Raw genomic sequence first — 16,943 nt, 5'->3', positions numbered from 1 at the left:
TGAGTGTAATAATAAGTAGTCCTACTGCTTTGTGCAATTGGTAGCCAAAATTGCAGTAGGTACTAGGTAGCCTTCTTTGATGGCGCAAAATGCCCGTCCCAAAGGTCGCCAATTTTTTGACATAGTTGGTTAAGTATGTAATCACCTGCTTCTCCCATTTCGGTAAGTAAGCTTGCAATGAAAGTCACCCTGGTTTGCAACATGCTGTTATTAAAACCTGTCCCTAGAGATAGGATTAGGAGAATTGGCCATTTACCATTTGTATTCTTTAATTGGTCTTGATTGGTGATTGATATATTTGTGTATTTTTTATTCCTTCTTGCTAAGCTCGATATCTCCAATTTTAAAAGCTTCTAAGCATGAACGCGAGGCCAAATATGGCTTTTTTGATTGGTAGCCAAAATATTTACATTTGTTAGCCTCTAGGTGGCGCAAGTGAAAACTCAATGAAACAAAACCAACGTGCAATCAACTTTGACAAGTTTAACACATCTTTGACGTCTAACATATGAAGACATCATCTTCATCGTGAGCGTTCTGCTTCTGTTACTCGAGCATGATGCTGGGGGAACAAGTCGAACAACCACTCGGTCGTGCTATCATCCAAAATTTGCAGTGTGTATTCTATAAGAATATGCTACGTGGGGAAACACGGTATATGGAACAATTGTACAAGCCATGGTCTATGGTTTGTTCCTACGCGGCACAAGCGGCAGACATTGAAGCTCCACGTTTGTGAATGATCGTTGATCTAAAACCACCGACGCCTTTAAACCTGCATACTCAAGCCATCTTGGGTACACTGTCATTCATGTGTTTAAATTTTAAACACAATTTTACTTCTTTAAACATGTTAAAGTGTTTAATTATGTGTTTAAGTGTATAAATTTTGTTAATTTGACAAAATTTAAACACTTTATGGGTTAAACACCACAATCCATAACACGTTTAATAATGATTTATGCCTATTCTGCACTTTTTCCACGCTTTAGGCGTTTAAATGTTAAACACATAACACAAAGATTACAAAATGTGTCAAACAAAAAGGTGTTTAGGAGGAATGTGTTTATTTTGATGAGTTTTATTGAATTATATCTTATACTTTAAGTTGCTTTAGAAAGAATCTATCAAAAACAGTTCGGTACTATATGCTTTAGACTTTTTTGCATTACCCAATTACACGAGCTATTGTTCAGTATAAATTTGTATCTCGGACTCAATTCTTAGGTTTAAAGTTGGCAACTTGAAGTCGTTTTCAAAATTTTCGTGTATGGAGTGGCTGAACACTAAATTGTATTGTTCAGGCCTTACTGTAGGCTATATTTCAAAGGGGTGAAAGGGGCCTTGGCCACCCTGCCCCCATACTTTGTGTCTATAGGTTTCTACATCGGGTGGCGGTGTCTTAAAACCAACAATTTGTATAGTTTTCTTTGTAATCTCATGAAATATTTGACCCCCTCCCCCCAATTTTTTTCCGGCTACGCCACTGGCTTTGATTGGTTTTCAAGTAAAGCCATTCACCCAGGAATGGAGGGTGAAAAACCAATTACCATACTTTGCCCATCAAAGTTTGAAATTACTCGGGCATGGCCTAACGTGGGCGTTCTCTTCTCGTCGTTTGATCGAAAGGTAAATGATAAGCGTTCACCATCAGTTAGTCAGTTAGTGGAACGTCTGAATAACGTTTGTTCAAATAATGTAGAATGTGTATCTGAAAATAGTAGGTTATAACTATTTATTCCATGCTTAAATAACTCAAAATCTAAAATATTAAAATAAAAAAAACTTTTATAACATTACATTAAACGTATTTTTTTACATTAGAACAAGCAAAAGTTTTTATTTGTTTTTTATTCAGCAAGTTTACCATTTCAAAATTATTTTAAGTTCTATGAAATAATATGTTAAGTTCCACCATTGTCAAAAATATGGGCGCGCATTTACCACCTTCAGACGGCTACAAGCTATCTCTAAAATCTGAATCCTCTTTTCAGCTAATCAGCTTACATAAAGACAGCGAATTGTTTTATGACGTTTCGTAGGGCTGTAGCTTATTGTCACAGTTTATTTTCTGTAGCCTATATAGGTAGCCTGGTGTAACGTATTTCGCTGTATAGTTCAGGTTTGTTACTACAAGCTAGGCCTATATAGGCCTATAGCCTATATTCCATGCAGGCAGAAAGGTTTACAGAGTTATAGACAATAACAAATAGGCCTACTTATAGCATGTTTTCGATAACCGGTGGTGCCATACCGTTTTAATGTTCTTGATGGGCAAGGCATCGGCCTTCGGTAAGCATTTGATTTTGATAATTTAGTAGTAGCCTAAGGAAATTGTTGTAATAATTGTAATGATAAATTTCCTACATTATAAAATATTTTTGTACGCAGTATAGGCTATAACAGTCTATACTAAGCTGTTTCTGTACTTTCTGTAGAAAGTTATTGGAAAAGCTTAGAAACTTATGTTGAAGAAAAGCCATCCACCCGTGCCATCACATAATGGTAGTAAACAACCCTCATCATTAGGTTTCCTTCAGCTACAAAGACTGGCAGGTGATGCAGAATTATATATTTTTGATCCAGATGAAATTTATATTATTAACAATATTGAGTTAATTTTGAAATAAGTGCATACCAAAAAGTGTTGCTTCAGTGGTGGATTGGCTTAGCACCAACAGGTTCAAACAATGCGGACTTATTGCAAATGTCCAGTGTTACTACTTTTGTAATGTTCTTGGGTAAGACATTATCAACCTTTACTCTTCTGGTCCCGGTAAGCAGTGTCAGCGTTGGTCAATACGTTATAAAATTCCATTGTGAAATTCCACAAATAAAAATTAAGTTTTTGTGGAAAACTGCAGAGAGTGGAGGAATCATTACCGAGTCCGAGTCTTCCAAAGACGTTACTCAGGTCAAGAAGAAAGATTCTGATACCTTATCAAAAAGCTTGAATAATAATTACATCTGACTACTGTTTTAAAAGCTATATTGTTTAGTTTTATATTTGTAATCACTGTAGATTCAGAATGGACAAAAAAGGCTACTGAAGTTATTAGACAACATTTAGAAAAGGAAGAATCAAGAATGGGAATGCGGTCTACTAAAACAGGTATTTAAGACCAATGTCTGTCTTTCGCCAAGAAGCAATTAGTTTAATGTAAAGATGGATGCATTAGTGGAATCATTGAAAATTTTTCATTATTAGGACAAATGCATTTTGTCAGTGTTTGAAAGAAACTATGATAATGTGTTTTAGATTTTGATGCATTTTTAAAACAATACAGTTGTAGATTGTGCTTAGAGGCTGCAACATGGTTATTGATATGATGATAACTTATGCAGGTTGAGGAAAAATTCAGAAACGTTTATCAATTTGATTACAATACGATTTAAGAGGCTTGCGTAAGCATGCTAACCACACTAGACAACAAATGTGACAGCAATTTTGAGCGGCAATGCCATGAGACTGAGGTGAGCAATCTGAGCATTCAAATCCAGCAATTAACAAAAATCTAATTTGGTTGTTTGTGTATTAGTTTATTGCTTTGTTGAGGAATAATTTGTTCAGATCTTGAGACACTTTATATATATTGAGGGAAAAATAGAGTCATTATTATTAATAGTGTAAAAATCTAACAAAACTTTTGACATAGGATCCATCATCAGAGAAAAAACTTAATCTCTTTTTGAGGTCACAAAAACAACTTTGGCGGACCTGCAAAACAAATCTTTTTCATGCAATGCAGACTGTTAATGTGAGTTGTAGTTGCTTTACAGAACGATTGAACAGAACATGTGGCTTTACAGAACAATTTGTATACATTGACATATTTGTTTTAATTTTTTAGGCATTACGGATTACTTTAAACTCCAGAAAGAAAACACCGCCAAGTTTGCTTGTTTCTTACAATGAAGCCGGAACCATGAAAACATTCATTGTTGCTGATTCAATCCACGTCAGATGTAACAACGATTCGAGGGTGGTGTTAGGCTATTTAATGGAACTTATCGGTTGTTATTATGCTTAGCAATTGCAATACCCAAAGGTTTACCCTATTTTGGGTTTTTTACAAGCTCATCTCTTGAAGGATATTCTGTCTGGTTATCATAAGTCCTCCAAATACGTCTTCTTGAGAAGTATGTGAACAATATGAACATGGAACATTATGAGTAATGATTTTACACTAAACTTTTTGCAGCAATTATTATTACTAACGGGTGCCGGAAGAGGAAGGGCAGAGAGGCCATCGCCCCCTTTTCTTTCTTTATTTTCCAAAATGACATTCAAAAGTGTCCTTTTTTCGAATTTTGCCCCCTGACAAAAATAATTCCGGCGCCCGTGATTATACCTGCCTTGTTTCTGTTGCGTTGTTGTAATAAATGCTATTTTGGAAATTTTGACTGCCAAGTGACAATACGCATAAAATAGTAAACACCTAGTTAGTAAACACGTACAACATTTAAACATAAACACCAAAGATAATAAACACCTAGTTAGTAAACACCTACAACATTTAAACACAAAACAGAATAAACATGTGCAATTTAAACATGTAACCATTTTAGGCGTTTCTTTTAGGCCTCACTTTTCGTGTTTAGTTAAAGTGTTTAACAAAATAACAGTGTAGTGATATTCCTGTTTGATGGGAGTTGGCATCGGTGATTAGGACAAACTTTCCTGCCACACCGTCTATATACTCGACGATTCTCACCAATGCCTCAAATTTCGGCATGTTCTAACGGTTGCAGTGCGGTCGTTACAAATGGATGTCTCGGTTTTAGTCGTCGGGTTTGCTTATTTACTGAGAGGACTTTTAGTGCAGGGAGCAGATGGAATCGATCCTTTACCCAATGGATGAGAAAAAATATCTCTATTGCGGCGAGATCGATCAGGTTGCAGATAACCCGACAATGAGAAGGTTGTCCAGTGGTGTGAGATGCAGACATCCAGCCACAGTACCACACGCAAGACACTGTTTATGACAGCGTTGTTTTAATGGATCATGTGTGTAACGACATCACTAGACACCAGGTGCTCAGTACTCAATAGTGGAGTATTCTGTTGCCAGAGATGCTGCACGAAGGGTAGCAGCCACAGCGCCTTAGTGTAATATAAGTTTCTTGCATAGTGACTCGGCTGCCAGCGCTATGTGAGCTATCCAACCAGAGTGACTCAAAAGTATTTGGAAGCTTGACGGAATGGCACAGGAGTCCCGTTGAATTTATGCTTTCGTTCACGATTTGATTCCTTGTTGTTAATATGCGAAGGCTGCCGAGACCGTATTTTTTTTTAATTGTACATGTACCCGTCGTGAATATTGCATGCTTCAGTTGCAGACTCTTTTCAATTTTAAACTCTTAGTAAACACCTTCACCTTTTCGAGAATACCGATAAGGAAATTGTCGCGTTTACTTGTAACTGTTACTGTTTCAAAGTCGTCTAATGTACAAGAACGTTATTGCAATTTTGATGAATGTCAAAAGAGTGAGCGCGCTCATCATCTAAAATCAAATGTTTAACCTGCACCCGACCCCGATTACACGGCTGGTGGTGATTGGTATGCAAAAAATGGCGTGGAGGAAATTTCGACCACGCCTAAGTTGATGATATATTAAACAGAAATACTAAAATGAGAAAGAAGTCCTCTTTAACCCATAGGAATCAAATACAAAAACTTCTTGCGTGATGGCAGTTATTGCGAGCAAAAGATTTGCAAAGAATTTGTTACGTCATTCCGGAAAATCATCGCCCACGATTATTTCGGGAATGACGCGGAGGTTTAAGCACCTAGATATATGAATAAAACGTGACTTACCGGCAGCTTAGAGATTGTTGAAAAAGACACCAGTCGTTATGCTACTAAGTATACTGTGTGGGATAGCCAGGAAAGGAAAGCCTTTATAAGTTATCTGAGTTACCTATATCAGTGAAGGTGTATACCAATAGTTTAAATAGTTTCAAAAAAGAAATAAGAAGGATGTTTAGTCGCTTTTTGTATATTGTATAGGCAGTGTAATAATATTTTGCTCATTTCTCGATAAAAGTTTCTCAAAATCATACAATGATAGTGAAAATCGTCACCGACAACGGCATTTGTAAGTATAGTTTTTGTGTACAGCGGTGTTTGTAACTCGTCAAAAATATTATTATTGAATTATGTCTCATGAAGATCAGCCGTTTTGGGTAAATATGAAATTTACAGAAAATTCAGTTAGTTTAACACTCTATTCAGTTTATTTTCGGTATATTGTTAGCCATTTTTTAAAGTTTGAATTATTTGGCCTGCAACAGACATTTAACTGACGTTCATATTACATCATTGTAGCCCTGTCTTCGAGACAAGTTGTAAAATTTTGGGTGATTTTGAAAACTTGAAAATACAGTGGTGGTGCCAATAATATTAGTTACATGCTATGTGGCCATTTTACCATAATGGTTAAACACGATTAAAATTGTGAACACCTCGCAATGTGAATCCATTCTTCTGAAGAACTCAACTACTTCGCCTCCAATGCAATTGGTGATAAAGTATCAAATGGCCAATACCGACAAAGAGTATGACGTCATCGCTAAACAATGCTATGCAGTTTGGCCCAAGGGAGAAGTTTGCAAAGCTGATCACTTGTGGTAAGGCCATCAAGTCAAGTCGATGCTTGCAGCGTGGAGTTAATGAATTTATATTGAGTTCTAATGAATGTTAATGTGAATAAGAATGACTGTAGTTAGAAATAACGCGAACACAGAGCTCTGTGCGCATGCAGCTGTAGGGATGGCAATATAATGTATAGCCTATAAGTTATAGGCTATAACTGAGGAAGCGTTTTTAATAGATTTTTGTATTTTTCCATCCATTGGATTGAGCGGCGCTGAAAATAAAGGTATCTCTGTCTGGTTGGTGTCAATAAAACTGATATATCCGTTTTATCGTTTTTGAAAAATTTCGCTCGAGAAATCCAAAAGACGACTAATTGGGAAGTGAAGCGTAGCGAGTTACGGGACAGAACACGTCAGCATGGAAAGGGTGTGGCCACGGGCCAATGACGAAATGAATCAACAAGATGCGCCGCTTTGCAATAGTTATATGCTCAAAAGGCATGGAAGTCGTTTTTAAAGATTAGTGGCGATATGATGTTTAACAAAGCAAGTAAAAGACGACTGAATGCGAAGACAGTGAAGAAAAACGAAATGAGTCATGTCACTATGTCAGGTCATGACAAAGCACCGTTTCCAGATATTTATGTTTTTATTTAAAGCAAGCGAATAAAGGATATAAAGTAAGCTTGATAACTAGAATTTTATTTAGTCTTAAGCGCTTCTTTCATTAGGTTTTCGACTGTGCCGATGTCCTTGTTCGTTATGATTTTGTAAACGACATTTTGTGGGGCGCTTAAATGACACTGACATTATAAATGAACAATCAAGGCAAGATAGCCTCAGGATGTCGAGACGATTATGAAAACAGAAACATTGAATTGAGTTTATTTTTACATACTTAATATCAATGATTAGATGATTTTGATGACATTAATGCAATGTTCACTTGAACATAAATTTGCTGTATACAGTAGGCTACATGTAATTACGAAGGGTTGGAAAGATATGATAATAATGTGAGAGTACTGAGAAATAGTCTTTTACAAATTGTTCACAAAAAGAAAGGAAGATATAAAAGTATATCGTCAAGAAAATCAACATAGCCGATAGTGCCAGGAAAAAAGTGCACGTTACTTCATAAAAGAAGAAAGGCTGGATTTATAACAAAAGGCCATTGGGTGTCGTCTGGGGTGTTATTTAGACATTCTTGGATATTAGTGAGCTGTCTATACCTTAACTAGAAGTACGCAGCTGCTCGTAATTTGTGTATCGTTTTTATAAACACCATAAAACGTCTGTTTAATTTAATGAGGTGTGAATTATAGTTATAGTTTTATTTTGGTTAATATGACGAGCCTCCGTAAGTGAGTTAGTGGAGTCATTTGCTTCAACATCTGCGTGGCATTTAACTTCGTAAATGACAATTCCAATACCTTTGTATTCTACGTATCCCCATAATTGAAAGTAGTTGAATTATATGAAAACGGCCGTCCTTTGCTAGGGCATTTTAGGCATTGTTTGATCAACATCAAGTTCGTAAACGCTCCACAAAGTTGTAATTATTTGCAAGCAAGTTCAGTGTTAGAGATTAATCGTATTGCATTGGTGGTTTGAAAAACCTGAAGTATCTTATGATGTTACTTGAATATTTTTGATTTTACGAGAAATAAAAGGATCTTAGAAAAACCAGTTTAAACTGTATATAGTAATAACACTTACAATTGCATGGTAATGCTTAGCACTGTGAAACCAGGCCGTCATTTCAAATGCAGGTTTAGGAGACGAGCAACACGAATGTGGACGTGTAGCATTATAGCGTTAAAGCAATTCCGCATTCTTTGTTTGGTCTCGGCTCAGCAAACAGGAAGGCTAAATATTTGTGTGTGCCATATAAACAGTTAAAAGAAGCGTGGGCGAAGTTTGTGTTGTTTTATCTTTTAGATGTGTTTAGTCTCAAATGCAAGCAGAAACTTTTAGGTCGCGATGACTATGTAAAGATGTCGTCCAAACTCCAGTCGATGGCTCACTCGTAAAAGCTAAAACATCTTGAAAAAAACGCCGCGAAAGCAAACAAACCAACTCAAACATTTGCTTTGCACCCATCCTTATAAACCGTATTGTTTCGCAAAATTTTTATAGACTTAAAGATTTATTATTAGAACCTTCTATGTGTTTGATGGGTGGTTCTCCTTTTATAGGTATACGTTTTGGTTTACGACGTAACCTGTTTTTCTTGGCACACATCGGGCGAATTTATCTGATCCATTCCAAGCAACTACGAGACCGTGCCGGGGTTGCTACTAAATTGAAGAAAAGTTCAAGACGAAAAGTTCTAAATACTTAAAATTCCTGTGATCGCCACAGGGCGGTAGTTTCTTTTTTAACAAGATGTTGAACTAATTTTACAGCCCTTTTTGTACTATCTGGAGCTTATCATTGATGCCAGTAGAGAAGTGCCATTACAGGTAGTTTAACAAAGCAGTAAGGAATGTTATCGTGAGAGCTTGACAAGGGATCAGTTGCTGGCTTTAGAATAGCATTTGCCGCCAAATTTGCGGTTTTCGAATAGAAACGTCGCGCTTCAGTTGTGCTTAAGGTTACGTCAACATTGTCAAAAAGGACTTCGTGCACAGTCCTGCACGCAGACATGTTGCAGGGAAGCGAATAATACTGTAGGTAGACTATTGTGAATAAAAACTACTATTGCATTATGTGTCAAAATAACGTCGTAAAGATTATGGTGATAGGATAGAAAGTTTTAGCTTTGTTAAATTAATTACATTTGCTGTATGTACCTAAAGTTTTAAACAACGTTATTTGTAGGTAATACGTTTGAAAGCAACAAAAATATAGTTGTTCATTGATAAACCATCCAACAAGCATTTCGTTATGCTTTGCACTGCAACATTAGTCTTTTTCTACTTGGCTGGTCATACTGTCATCACTTCCTCACAATACAATGCCTAGAAAATGTATGACATGCTGTTCAGTGTACACGATTACCAATTAACCAGTTAAACGACGTAGGCATGCGACGCTTCTCTACCTTGGCTCTGCAAAGGTTGCCTATTGATATTATTCTGTGTTATTATCATTACAGGATATGAATTGTGCCGAATAATGCTACCGTGGTTAAACTGATTGGTAAACATGTGGGTTGATCGATTTTACTCTGGTTAATGTGTTTGTGAAATGGTCTAAAGCTGAATGAAATGTGCTTAGAGTTGCTTACATGAAGCAAGCAAGCGCTTGTTAACTGCGGTGAAGTTTACAATAGGCTGTGTTGTTTTCGATCACGACAGAAGTTCAAAACCTGTTTTGTTTAATTTGAGACAACTGTTGGGACTACAGGAACCTGTCATATCATACTACTGTATATACGTATATATATATATATATATATATATAAGGTTAAGCTCCCTACAGCCGTAGTTTGAAATTATTGTATCTATGTATGAGAATGACGATGTACAAGCATTACAAGCGATTTCATTGTGAATGCAATTCGAGCGCTCGCGCAATGAGAAATACAGGAAGCTGAATTCTTTAATCGTGCGACTGTTGCTAGCAGCGAGACAGTTCTGGAGTTAAACAGTATCTCAGTTATCTTCAATGGTTACGAGAGACGTCAAGCCAGATATTTGCAAACAAACGCGTAAGCAGAATGTTGAATAGATCGGATAGCATAAGAATCGAAACGCCAACAGCAGCAATTGGTCTGAATAGTTTGGTTTGATTTTCTCAGATGATTTGTAGTTAATGGTGGTAACTTGATTACAGTTAGTCTTTTGCCATTACAGATTGCATTAAAGGTAGTTTTTTGTTAACTTTGCCAAGAAAATAAGAAAACTGATCTAAACAATGGCTTGGAAGACAGGACTTTGCGGATGTTTTGGAAACATGGGTTTGAGTGTCATCGCGTGTTGCGCAGCTCCTTTGGCTATTGGAAAGAATGCAGAAGCGGTTGGTGAACCCAACTCTGTGCTATGGGTAATTGCAGTTAGTGCTTCGCCTTGCATTGCGGGAGCCCTGCTCAGAGGGCTCATCAGGAAAAAGAAGGTATTGTGTTTCTAATTATTATTTCTGATTTGTATGATATGGCACAATTTCAAATACACACTCCACACATTGTGATTTGTGAAATCATATCATAACTTACAACATAGCTGGTCATACCCTGCTACGATACGTTGAATGATTAATATTTTACAACAGCGAGCCCTTCCCTTCTTTCTTATCGTGCGTGTAATCTATAGCAACCGGCTTTATGGCCGCAAGGGAATACTTCTATACTACAGTTATTTCAAGGAATAACTGTGGCGGATATCTCCTTTACCATTTTACGGCGATGTTTATGGGTTGGTATCCTGTTTGCTATGCAAACGCTTAACTTTTACGTTGTGATTTTAAGAGTTAGCTTTAGTGTCGTTGCAGTTGCTAGAGACAACCAAAAACAAGCAAAGGTGTCACGGTCCCAGTTTCAATAAAACATTTTAAGTTGGTACTTTATTCTACGATTGCATTCACTAGAAAATGCAGAGCACATATTTTTCTGGCTTGTCCATAAATAGAAACAAACAATAGAAACAATAAATAAAAACGTTTACAGCAGAGTTCTGTTAACTGAAAGTTTCCGTTTACCTCTTAATATAGATATTTCTAGCCATGTCACCCTACCAATCACAGACAGTTATTATATGTTATGCGATAGAGGGTCCGAAATATTATTTTGAACCTTAGGTTGCAGCCATAATTTACAGTGTCTGCTTTAGAACTATTCATTTTTTAGTAAAGTAATGGTAAATATATCGACTATACAAGAAATATTACAAACAGCATGAAATTTATGAGATTATAGGCGTAATTAAGTGTAAAAAGATTATATTGCATTGGCCAACGTTGGAAGTTAGCAAATATCGGAAATACTATTGGCTAATCCCATTGCATCGCTTATTTTCAACTAGCCTTAGCATTGTTCACGTAGGCGGAGGTTAACTGGTAAATGTGGCTGTTAAGGCGAGTTGGTCCATTGACGTCACTGAAATAAAATCCACCTTTCTTTTTTCCGTCGCTACTACGCGTCTTTTTTCGCTTCTGTCTCTGTTCGACTTCACTGCTCTTGCCTTTGCAAGTACAGCAAACGTTTTTCATACACTATTGCATCACTGGGTCGATTGAATTGCTAGGCGTGGTTGGGAAACCGTTTTGTATTTATACAGAACTATCTACACCACGTTGCTTAAGACGTGCCGGCCCTAATTTTGGAGCAGGCGCCTTTTGTGTTTAAATACAGATTAGTGTTTTGCCTTGTTAGCAAAAACTCCGTATACATTCCTTTCCTTCAGGCATTGAACGTCGTTTATTTTTCTATTCAATAGGGCATTGAGGGTTCGTTTTGGGTGGACTGTGGGCTATGGTGTTGCGTTCCCTGTTGCGCAATCTGTCAGGAAACGGCTGAAACCGGAGCGTTGGATTATTTGCAGCAACCGGAGATGCAGGCCATGCAGCGTGAAGTGACAAATAGCTCGTAATCTGTTTGAAAATTTTGATTTTCCTACATGCCGGGACTATTCTGTTTTATTGCAGTTTATGTGGACCTGTCATTCTAAAACTATTTTTAATCGCATACTGTAGTTTGTTTGTACATTTTACTACATACGCATGCGTTATATTTACTACATGTTACTCTTTCTATATATTTTTTTGTTCAGTATATATGAACAAATGTACCTAACCTTTTTGCATAAATTTGGTTGTGCCTTTTTGTGTGATTTAAGTGAAATGATGCTTCCTGAAAAAGTGCTTTCATTTCATTTGCATATCTCTGCTGAGTGCTGGCATTATTGCCTACGGTAATTAACTCTTTGGCGCTCTCACGCAGAAATATTTTTCAATAAATCCTTTGACCTGTATGATTAGAATCCAGATAAATTAACAGCTACCATTATATTGTTGTAAGCTGCTGTTTCAGTGGTATTTTTCATTTAATAAAATAACTTTTAACTGCCTGCCTTTAACTTTAAAAACCTGCCTCACCGTAACTAGGTCTTTCTACTCAATGATGGTGAGCTAGCAGACGAAGGATTGTGTAATTTGATGTGAGCGCATTACTGGGCAAGTTTAAACAAACCCACCGTTAATCTTTTCAAAATTTTTTGTATTGATCTCTATACCAGGTATACTGTATTCGGCTCTTTGGTTAGGTTTGCTCCAAAAATAAAACACTTTGATTAATTGCTGAAGGTTGCGTATTGTGTTTTAATCCTGCATAAAAAAGCTTATACAAAAATATAAAAATCTCTATTTAAAAGTTTACATTTACAGAAAAACCTTTAGGAAAATTGTGTCCGCTTGCAATTCCAAATATGGTAGGAGGTTATACGATCACAGTGAAAATACACAAAAGAACGAACTATTTACAAAATGATGTCATTGTTCGTTAAACATTACTGCGAACAACTTATGCCGCTGGGGTTCGTTCAACAACTTGGCCTTCAGCTGGGAAAAGATAATGACAAGCTTTTGTCTGGGCGGCTTCTTGTGTAACTGCACAGCACGGGAATAGGCAATGCATGCAGCAGTCGTTACCAAAACTACCGTCGATACCCTGTAAGAAAATGAACCACAATTTTTAATATCAGTATAGTATATAATAGGATATCAGATATTATAAGCATATATTGTAAAAAAAGAAAACTTACGCTCTGTTTTCTAACTAAACTTCTGAGGTAGCCACCAACAATACATGGAGCCATTTGGTATCCGATGGCCCACAATACTGGATTCTCCTTGACGGACTCGGCATTCTTTCCAACAACAAATGGGAAAGCGCAGAAGGTAAGGATGCAGAGGGAACTGTTGTCAAAGCAACCGCAAAGTCCTTGGTTGAAAGTTGCCATTTTTATTGATTAATTGAATTGAATGTTCTTTTATGCAGTTAAAACACCTGTAATTAAACAATATTATGTGTGTCTCCTATATAACAAAATTATTTCTCTAATCTACTATTTCAGTTTTACGGGAGCCTTGAAACTTTATCCTATGTCAAAGCTGAATTGAATATGCTTGCAACCTGCGCATTGTTGTATGTTTTTAAACGTATAGGCCTAGGTATAGCAAGGCTTCCCTTAGCAAATTACAGAGTAAAGTTAGCCTTATTTTATCTGTTATAAAATCTATTATATCCCTAGTTAACCTTATTTCTGTCTGTCAAATATGATTTTGTAAGAACTTAATAATCCTCCGCAATAAAAAGCGGTCAGCAAAATTGAACGCTGCTTCTTCTTTCGTGGTCAGGTGAAAACTAACAGTTCATATCTACTTCCAAAACATTTTAAGTGTGGTAGCCATAGATACGTGGGATGCGTTGTCGATACCGTTGCTAGGGCGTACAGGTTGCCTATCAATAAAAACTACAGAGAATCGGGTTTCATTAAAAAGGTGTAGATTAAGCCAACAATGGTCCGAACCAAACAAAATACAATACAAAGGATCGTATTGTAAGCTATTATTTGCTCTGCGCATCACAAAAGAAATCAGTTAGAGGTGGACAAGATTGAAACAAAGCCACAAGTGACACATAGGCGAAAAAAATGCAAACGTTTTGCGTCTTTCTTTTTTACGTAAGCCGTGAATCTCAGTTGTTCATTTCTCAGCGGCCAGCGTGTCTTAAAATGATATCAAAAAGTGACAATGGCATAAATGTGCGTCTATTCATGGCGGCGCTTGGCAACGCGCCTTTTGAAAGAAACACAAAAGAGTTTACCTTCAATTCTGGAGTTCTTTGTGTTTCTTTTTCAGCTAAACGCCTACTATACACGCCGCATAGGTCTTTCTAGACAATGCAATTATTTCGCGTATCTAAGAGTAACAAAATAAAGTCAAAACAAGGATTAGGTAAATCGTCATTCCGGAGATATCGAACCACAAATCCTACTCCTGTAAAAGTTTCAACGTTGCACATGAAGGCCCTTTTGTCGCACAGTTTCTTAGCTTGATTTTGTTTTGTGTGTGGTTAAGGTTTGGGTGATTGTTAATGACGAACTAAAGGCAAATGTCAAAGTTGCCAACAATTCTACACATGACCGAAAACACAATCAATGTAAAATCGTAATTAGTACAGAAAAGATTATATTTGAATTTTTAAAATCTACTGTCTACATGGGCTAATTGCAAATCTGGTTGTGTCATACGTCACACCCAATTCAGAGCAAGTGAGATACATATTCAAGATTGGCGTTAAAATGATTGGGCAGACATCGGCCATTTTTCACCCTAAAAGATTTCTTGGTTGCCAGGGTAACTCCTCATCTATATAAAAAATGTATATACTAAATTGACAATTCATTGTCCTAAACGGATGGATCGGAAAGATTATCTTTTGGGGAAGAATAACAGGTAAACCTTACATTACATGAAAAGAGGTGGAAGTTCCATACCACAACGTTTTTCATACAGTAACTGAAACATAGACATCTGCCATTCATAAATCATCATTTAACTACATAGTCAACGGAATAAAGGTGATCACTGCTTGTAAAAAAACCCAGACGCTCTTTTGTTGTTTTACTCACAATTTACTCATCTGTGTTATTCTATAATGAAATACTCATTTTTGAAGTTATAGGCTACTGTATTTGCTGTCGTTATGTAGGCTACACAGTACGCTTTTGCTATGTATATGGAAAGTTTGTGGTAATTTATTAATTATCAATGTAGCAGCTGCAAAGCTATGGCTCCACCAGTAGCAGTTTGAAATTAACACTTACACTAAAAATTTTTGCAGTTTGCTTAAATTCCTTTTGGTTATCGAGCTGCTCAATTACCAATGGTTTTAGAAGCGGCTCCACCAGTAAGAATTTAAGGTAATGTTCACATTAATTTACTTGAAAATCAAGATATGATTCATTTAAGTGGAGATTATCTCTAAACGAAAAATAGCCTATAATGCAAACAAAGCATTGTAAAATAAACTGAAGACTAAATTGGTAAAATAACATTTGAAATATATTGCTAAACCAATAGTTCTATTTTGTCCACTGTTTTCATTAACCAAACTGCCCAGGTTAGCAATAGTAATAACTAATAAGTTACATATAGCCTAATAACTACATAGGCTACTACAATAACTTATATCTAACATCCTAACGCAAATTGAATGACCGCCAAAAGTATCTTAACTGTATCAATTAACACCGCAAATTGGCCGCGTAATTTAACAGATTTGCTTGCTAAGTTTTTTTTTAGAACAGTAGTGGTTAAAAGCGCTCTCAGGAAAAAACACGGGTAATCTGGATTCTGGACGAATTCATTTATTCATCGAATAACCAACAGTTTTCAAAATTTGTTCCTGGATGCAAGATAGCATATCATATGCCAGATACTGTACCAGAACAAGGTTTCAAATGAAGAGGTCTGATAAGTTTACTTATCAAAAATAACTTGACAACAATAATTGCAGAAGCATTTTAGCAAGTGATCACGATTCTTCTCAGCTCATACGAAATTTTAAAAGTACCACCGGTTTGTCAAAGTCAAAGTCAAAGTCCGGTACCAGCTGGATGTCGAAATAAAGATCGAATTTTAGATCTAGCGTCATGCCAAATGTATACTGGCTTCGAAATTTGCCGGAATACATTTTCTACTTCCACTTGTAACACGTTTAACATTAAAACTGAGTCTTTATATATATAACAAGCATATAAAGACTCTGATTAAAGTGTTATTTATAAATATTTATCTGATGTTTATAGTTTATCTAGTCTGGCTTATTTCATATAATTAAAAAATTATGGATCATTGTGATGTGATATTTACAAAATTCGCATTTAATATCTTCAAAAGAAGTATAAATGTAAATTTTGAGACCATGCAAACTCATACTTTATAAATCTAAGTTGATAGTACGTTTTTGCCATGGCATTTTCATTGTCTAATTGGATGAATATGCATTGATATAATGAGGTATAGTATGCATCATACGTATTGCCAATAAAAAGAATTGCTGTTGAAATGGGATTTTCCCTAAAAACAAACCACGATTTCACATCTTGATGTAATAAGTCCTGGTCTCCTACCCCATCCCCATCTGCTAGTTTTACCTTTAGCTACCCTGTAGCCCTGTGTCATATGGCGTATATTGGCAACAGAGAGTGCGATTTGTTACGTTTCGCTTTTGGCCTTAATTAAAAGTGGTAGGCCTATTGGTTAACAGTTCTAAGTTTGGGCAATACGATACAAGAAAAAGAGTGAGAGGATGAGTGATAAATCCCCCGCGCAATCAAATTGAAACAACAACCATTATACACGCAATTAATTTTTTTCCCAACGCACTTAGCAAACTTTC

The 16,943-nt window shown here is 36.4% G+C and overlaps 3 protein-coding genes across 4 annotated transcripts; 2 read left to right on the top strand and 1 right to left on the bottom strand.

The window, feature by feature from the left end:
* Positions 1 to 976: 976 nt before the first annotated feature.
* Positions 977 to 4,398, top strand: LOC143465935 (uncharacterized). 2 transcript variants are annotated; one of them, XM_076964468.1, is made up of 6 exons: positions 977 to 2,292; positions 2,439 to 2,556; positions 3,023 to 3,112; positions 3,346 to 3,474; positions 3,657 to 3,758; positions 3,852 to 4,398. In XM_076964468.1, exons 4-6 carry the CDS (start codon positions 3,412 to 3,414, stop codon positions 4,029 to 4,031), a joined length of 345 nt encoding a protein of 114 aa, XP_076820583.1. In that variant the 5' UTR covers positions 977 to 2,292; positions 2,439 to 2,556; positions 3,023 to 3,112; positions 3,346 to 3,411; the 3' UTR covers positions 4,032 to 4,398. The 2 variants fall into 2 exon arrangements, with proteins under 2 accessions (XP_076820583.1, XP_076820584.1); XM_076964469.1 differs by lacking the exons at positions 977 to 2,292; positions 2,439 to 2,556 and adding an exon at positions 2,594 to 2,914.
* Positions 4,399 to 10,372: 5,974 nt separating this feature from the next.
* On the top strand, positions 10,373 to 12,505 carry LOC143465764 (uncharacterized). The gene is made up of 2 exons (XM_076964231.1): positions 10,373 to 10,657; positions 11,977 to 12,505. The coding sequence occupies exons 1-2, from the start codon at positions 10,460 to 10,462 to the stop codon at positions 12,127 to 12,129; spliced, it is 351 nt and encodes a 116-aa protein (XP_076820346.1). The 5' UTR covers positions 10,373 to 10,459; the 3' UTR covers positions 12,130 to 12,505.
* A 331-nt stretch (positions 12,506 to 12,836) lies between these two features.
* LOC143465765 (uncharacterized) lies at positions 12,837 to 13,565 on the bottom strand. The gene is made up of 2 exons (XM_076964232.1): positions 13,300 to 13,565; positions 12,837 to 13,205 (listed from the first exon to the last, which is right to left on the bottom strand). The coding sequence occupies exons 1-2, from the start codon at positions 13,495 to 13,497 to the stop codon at positions 13,059 to 13,061; spliced, it is 345 nt and encodes a 114-aa protein (XP_076820347.1). The 5' UTR covers positions 13,498 to 13,565; the 3' UTR covers positions 12,837 to 13,058.
* Positions 13,566 to 16,943: the final 3,378 nt, after the last annotated feature.

This window comes from Clavelina lepadiformis, chromosome 7, assembly GCF_947623445.1.
Source record: "Clavelina lepadiformis chromosome 7, kaClaLepa1.1, whole genome shotgun sequence".
Classification (NCBI taxonomy): domain Eukaryota; kingdom Metazoa; phylum Chordata; class Ascidiacea; order Aplousobranchia; family Clavelinidae; genus Clavelina; species Clavelina lepadiformis.
The sequence above is the reverse complement of the archived record's forward strand: the minus strand, read 5'-3'. Positions and strand labels throughout refer to the sequence as shown.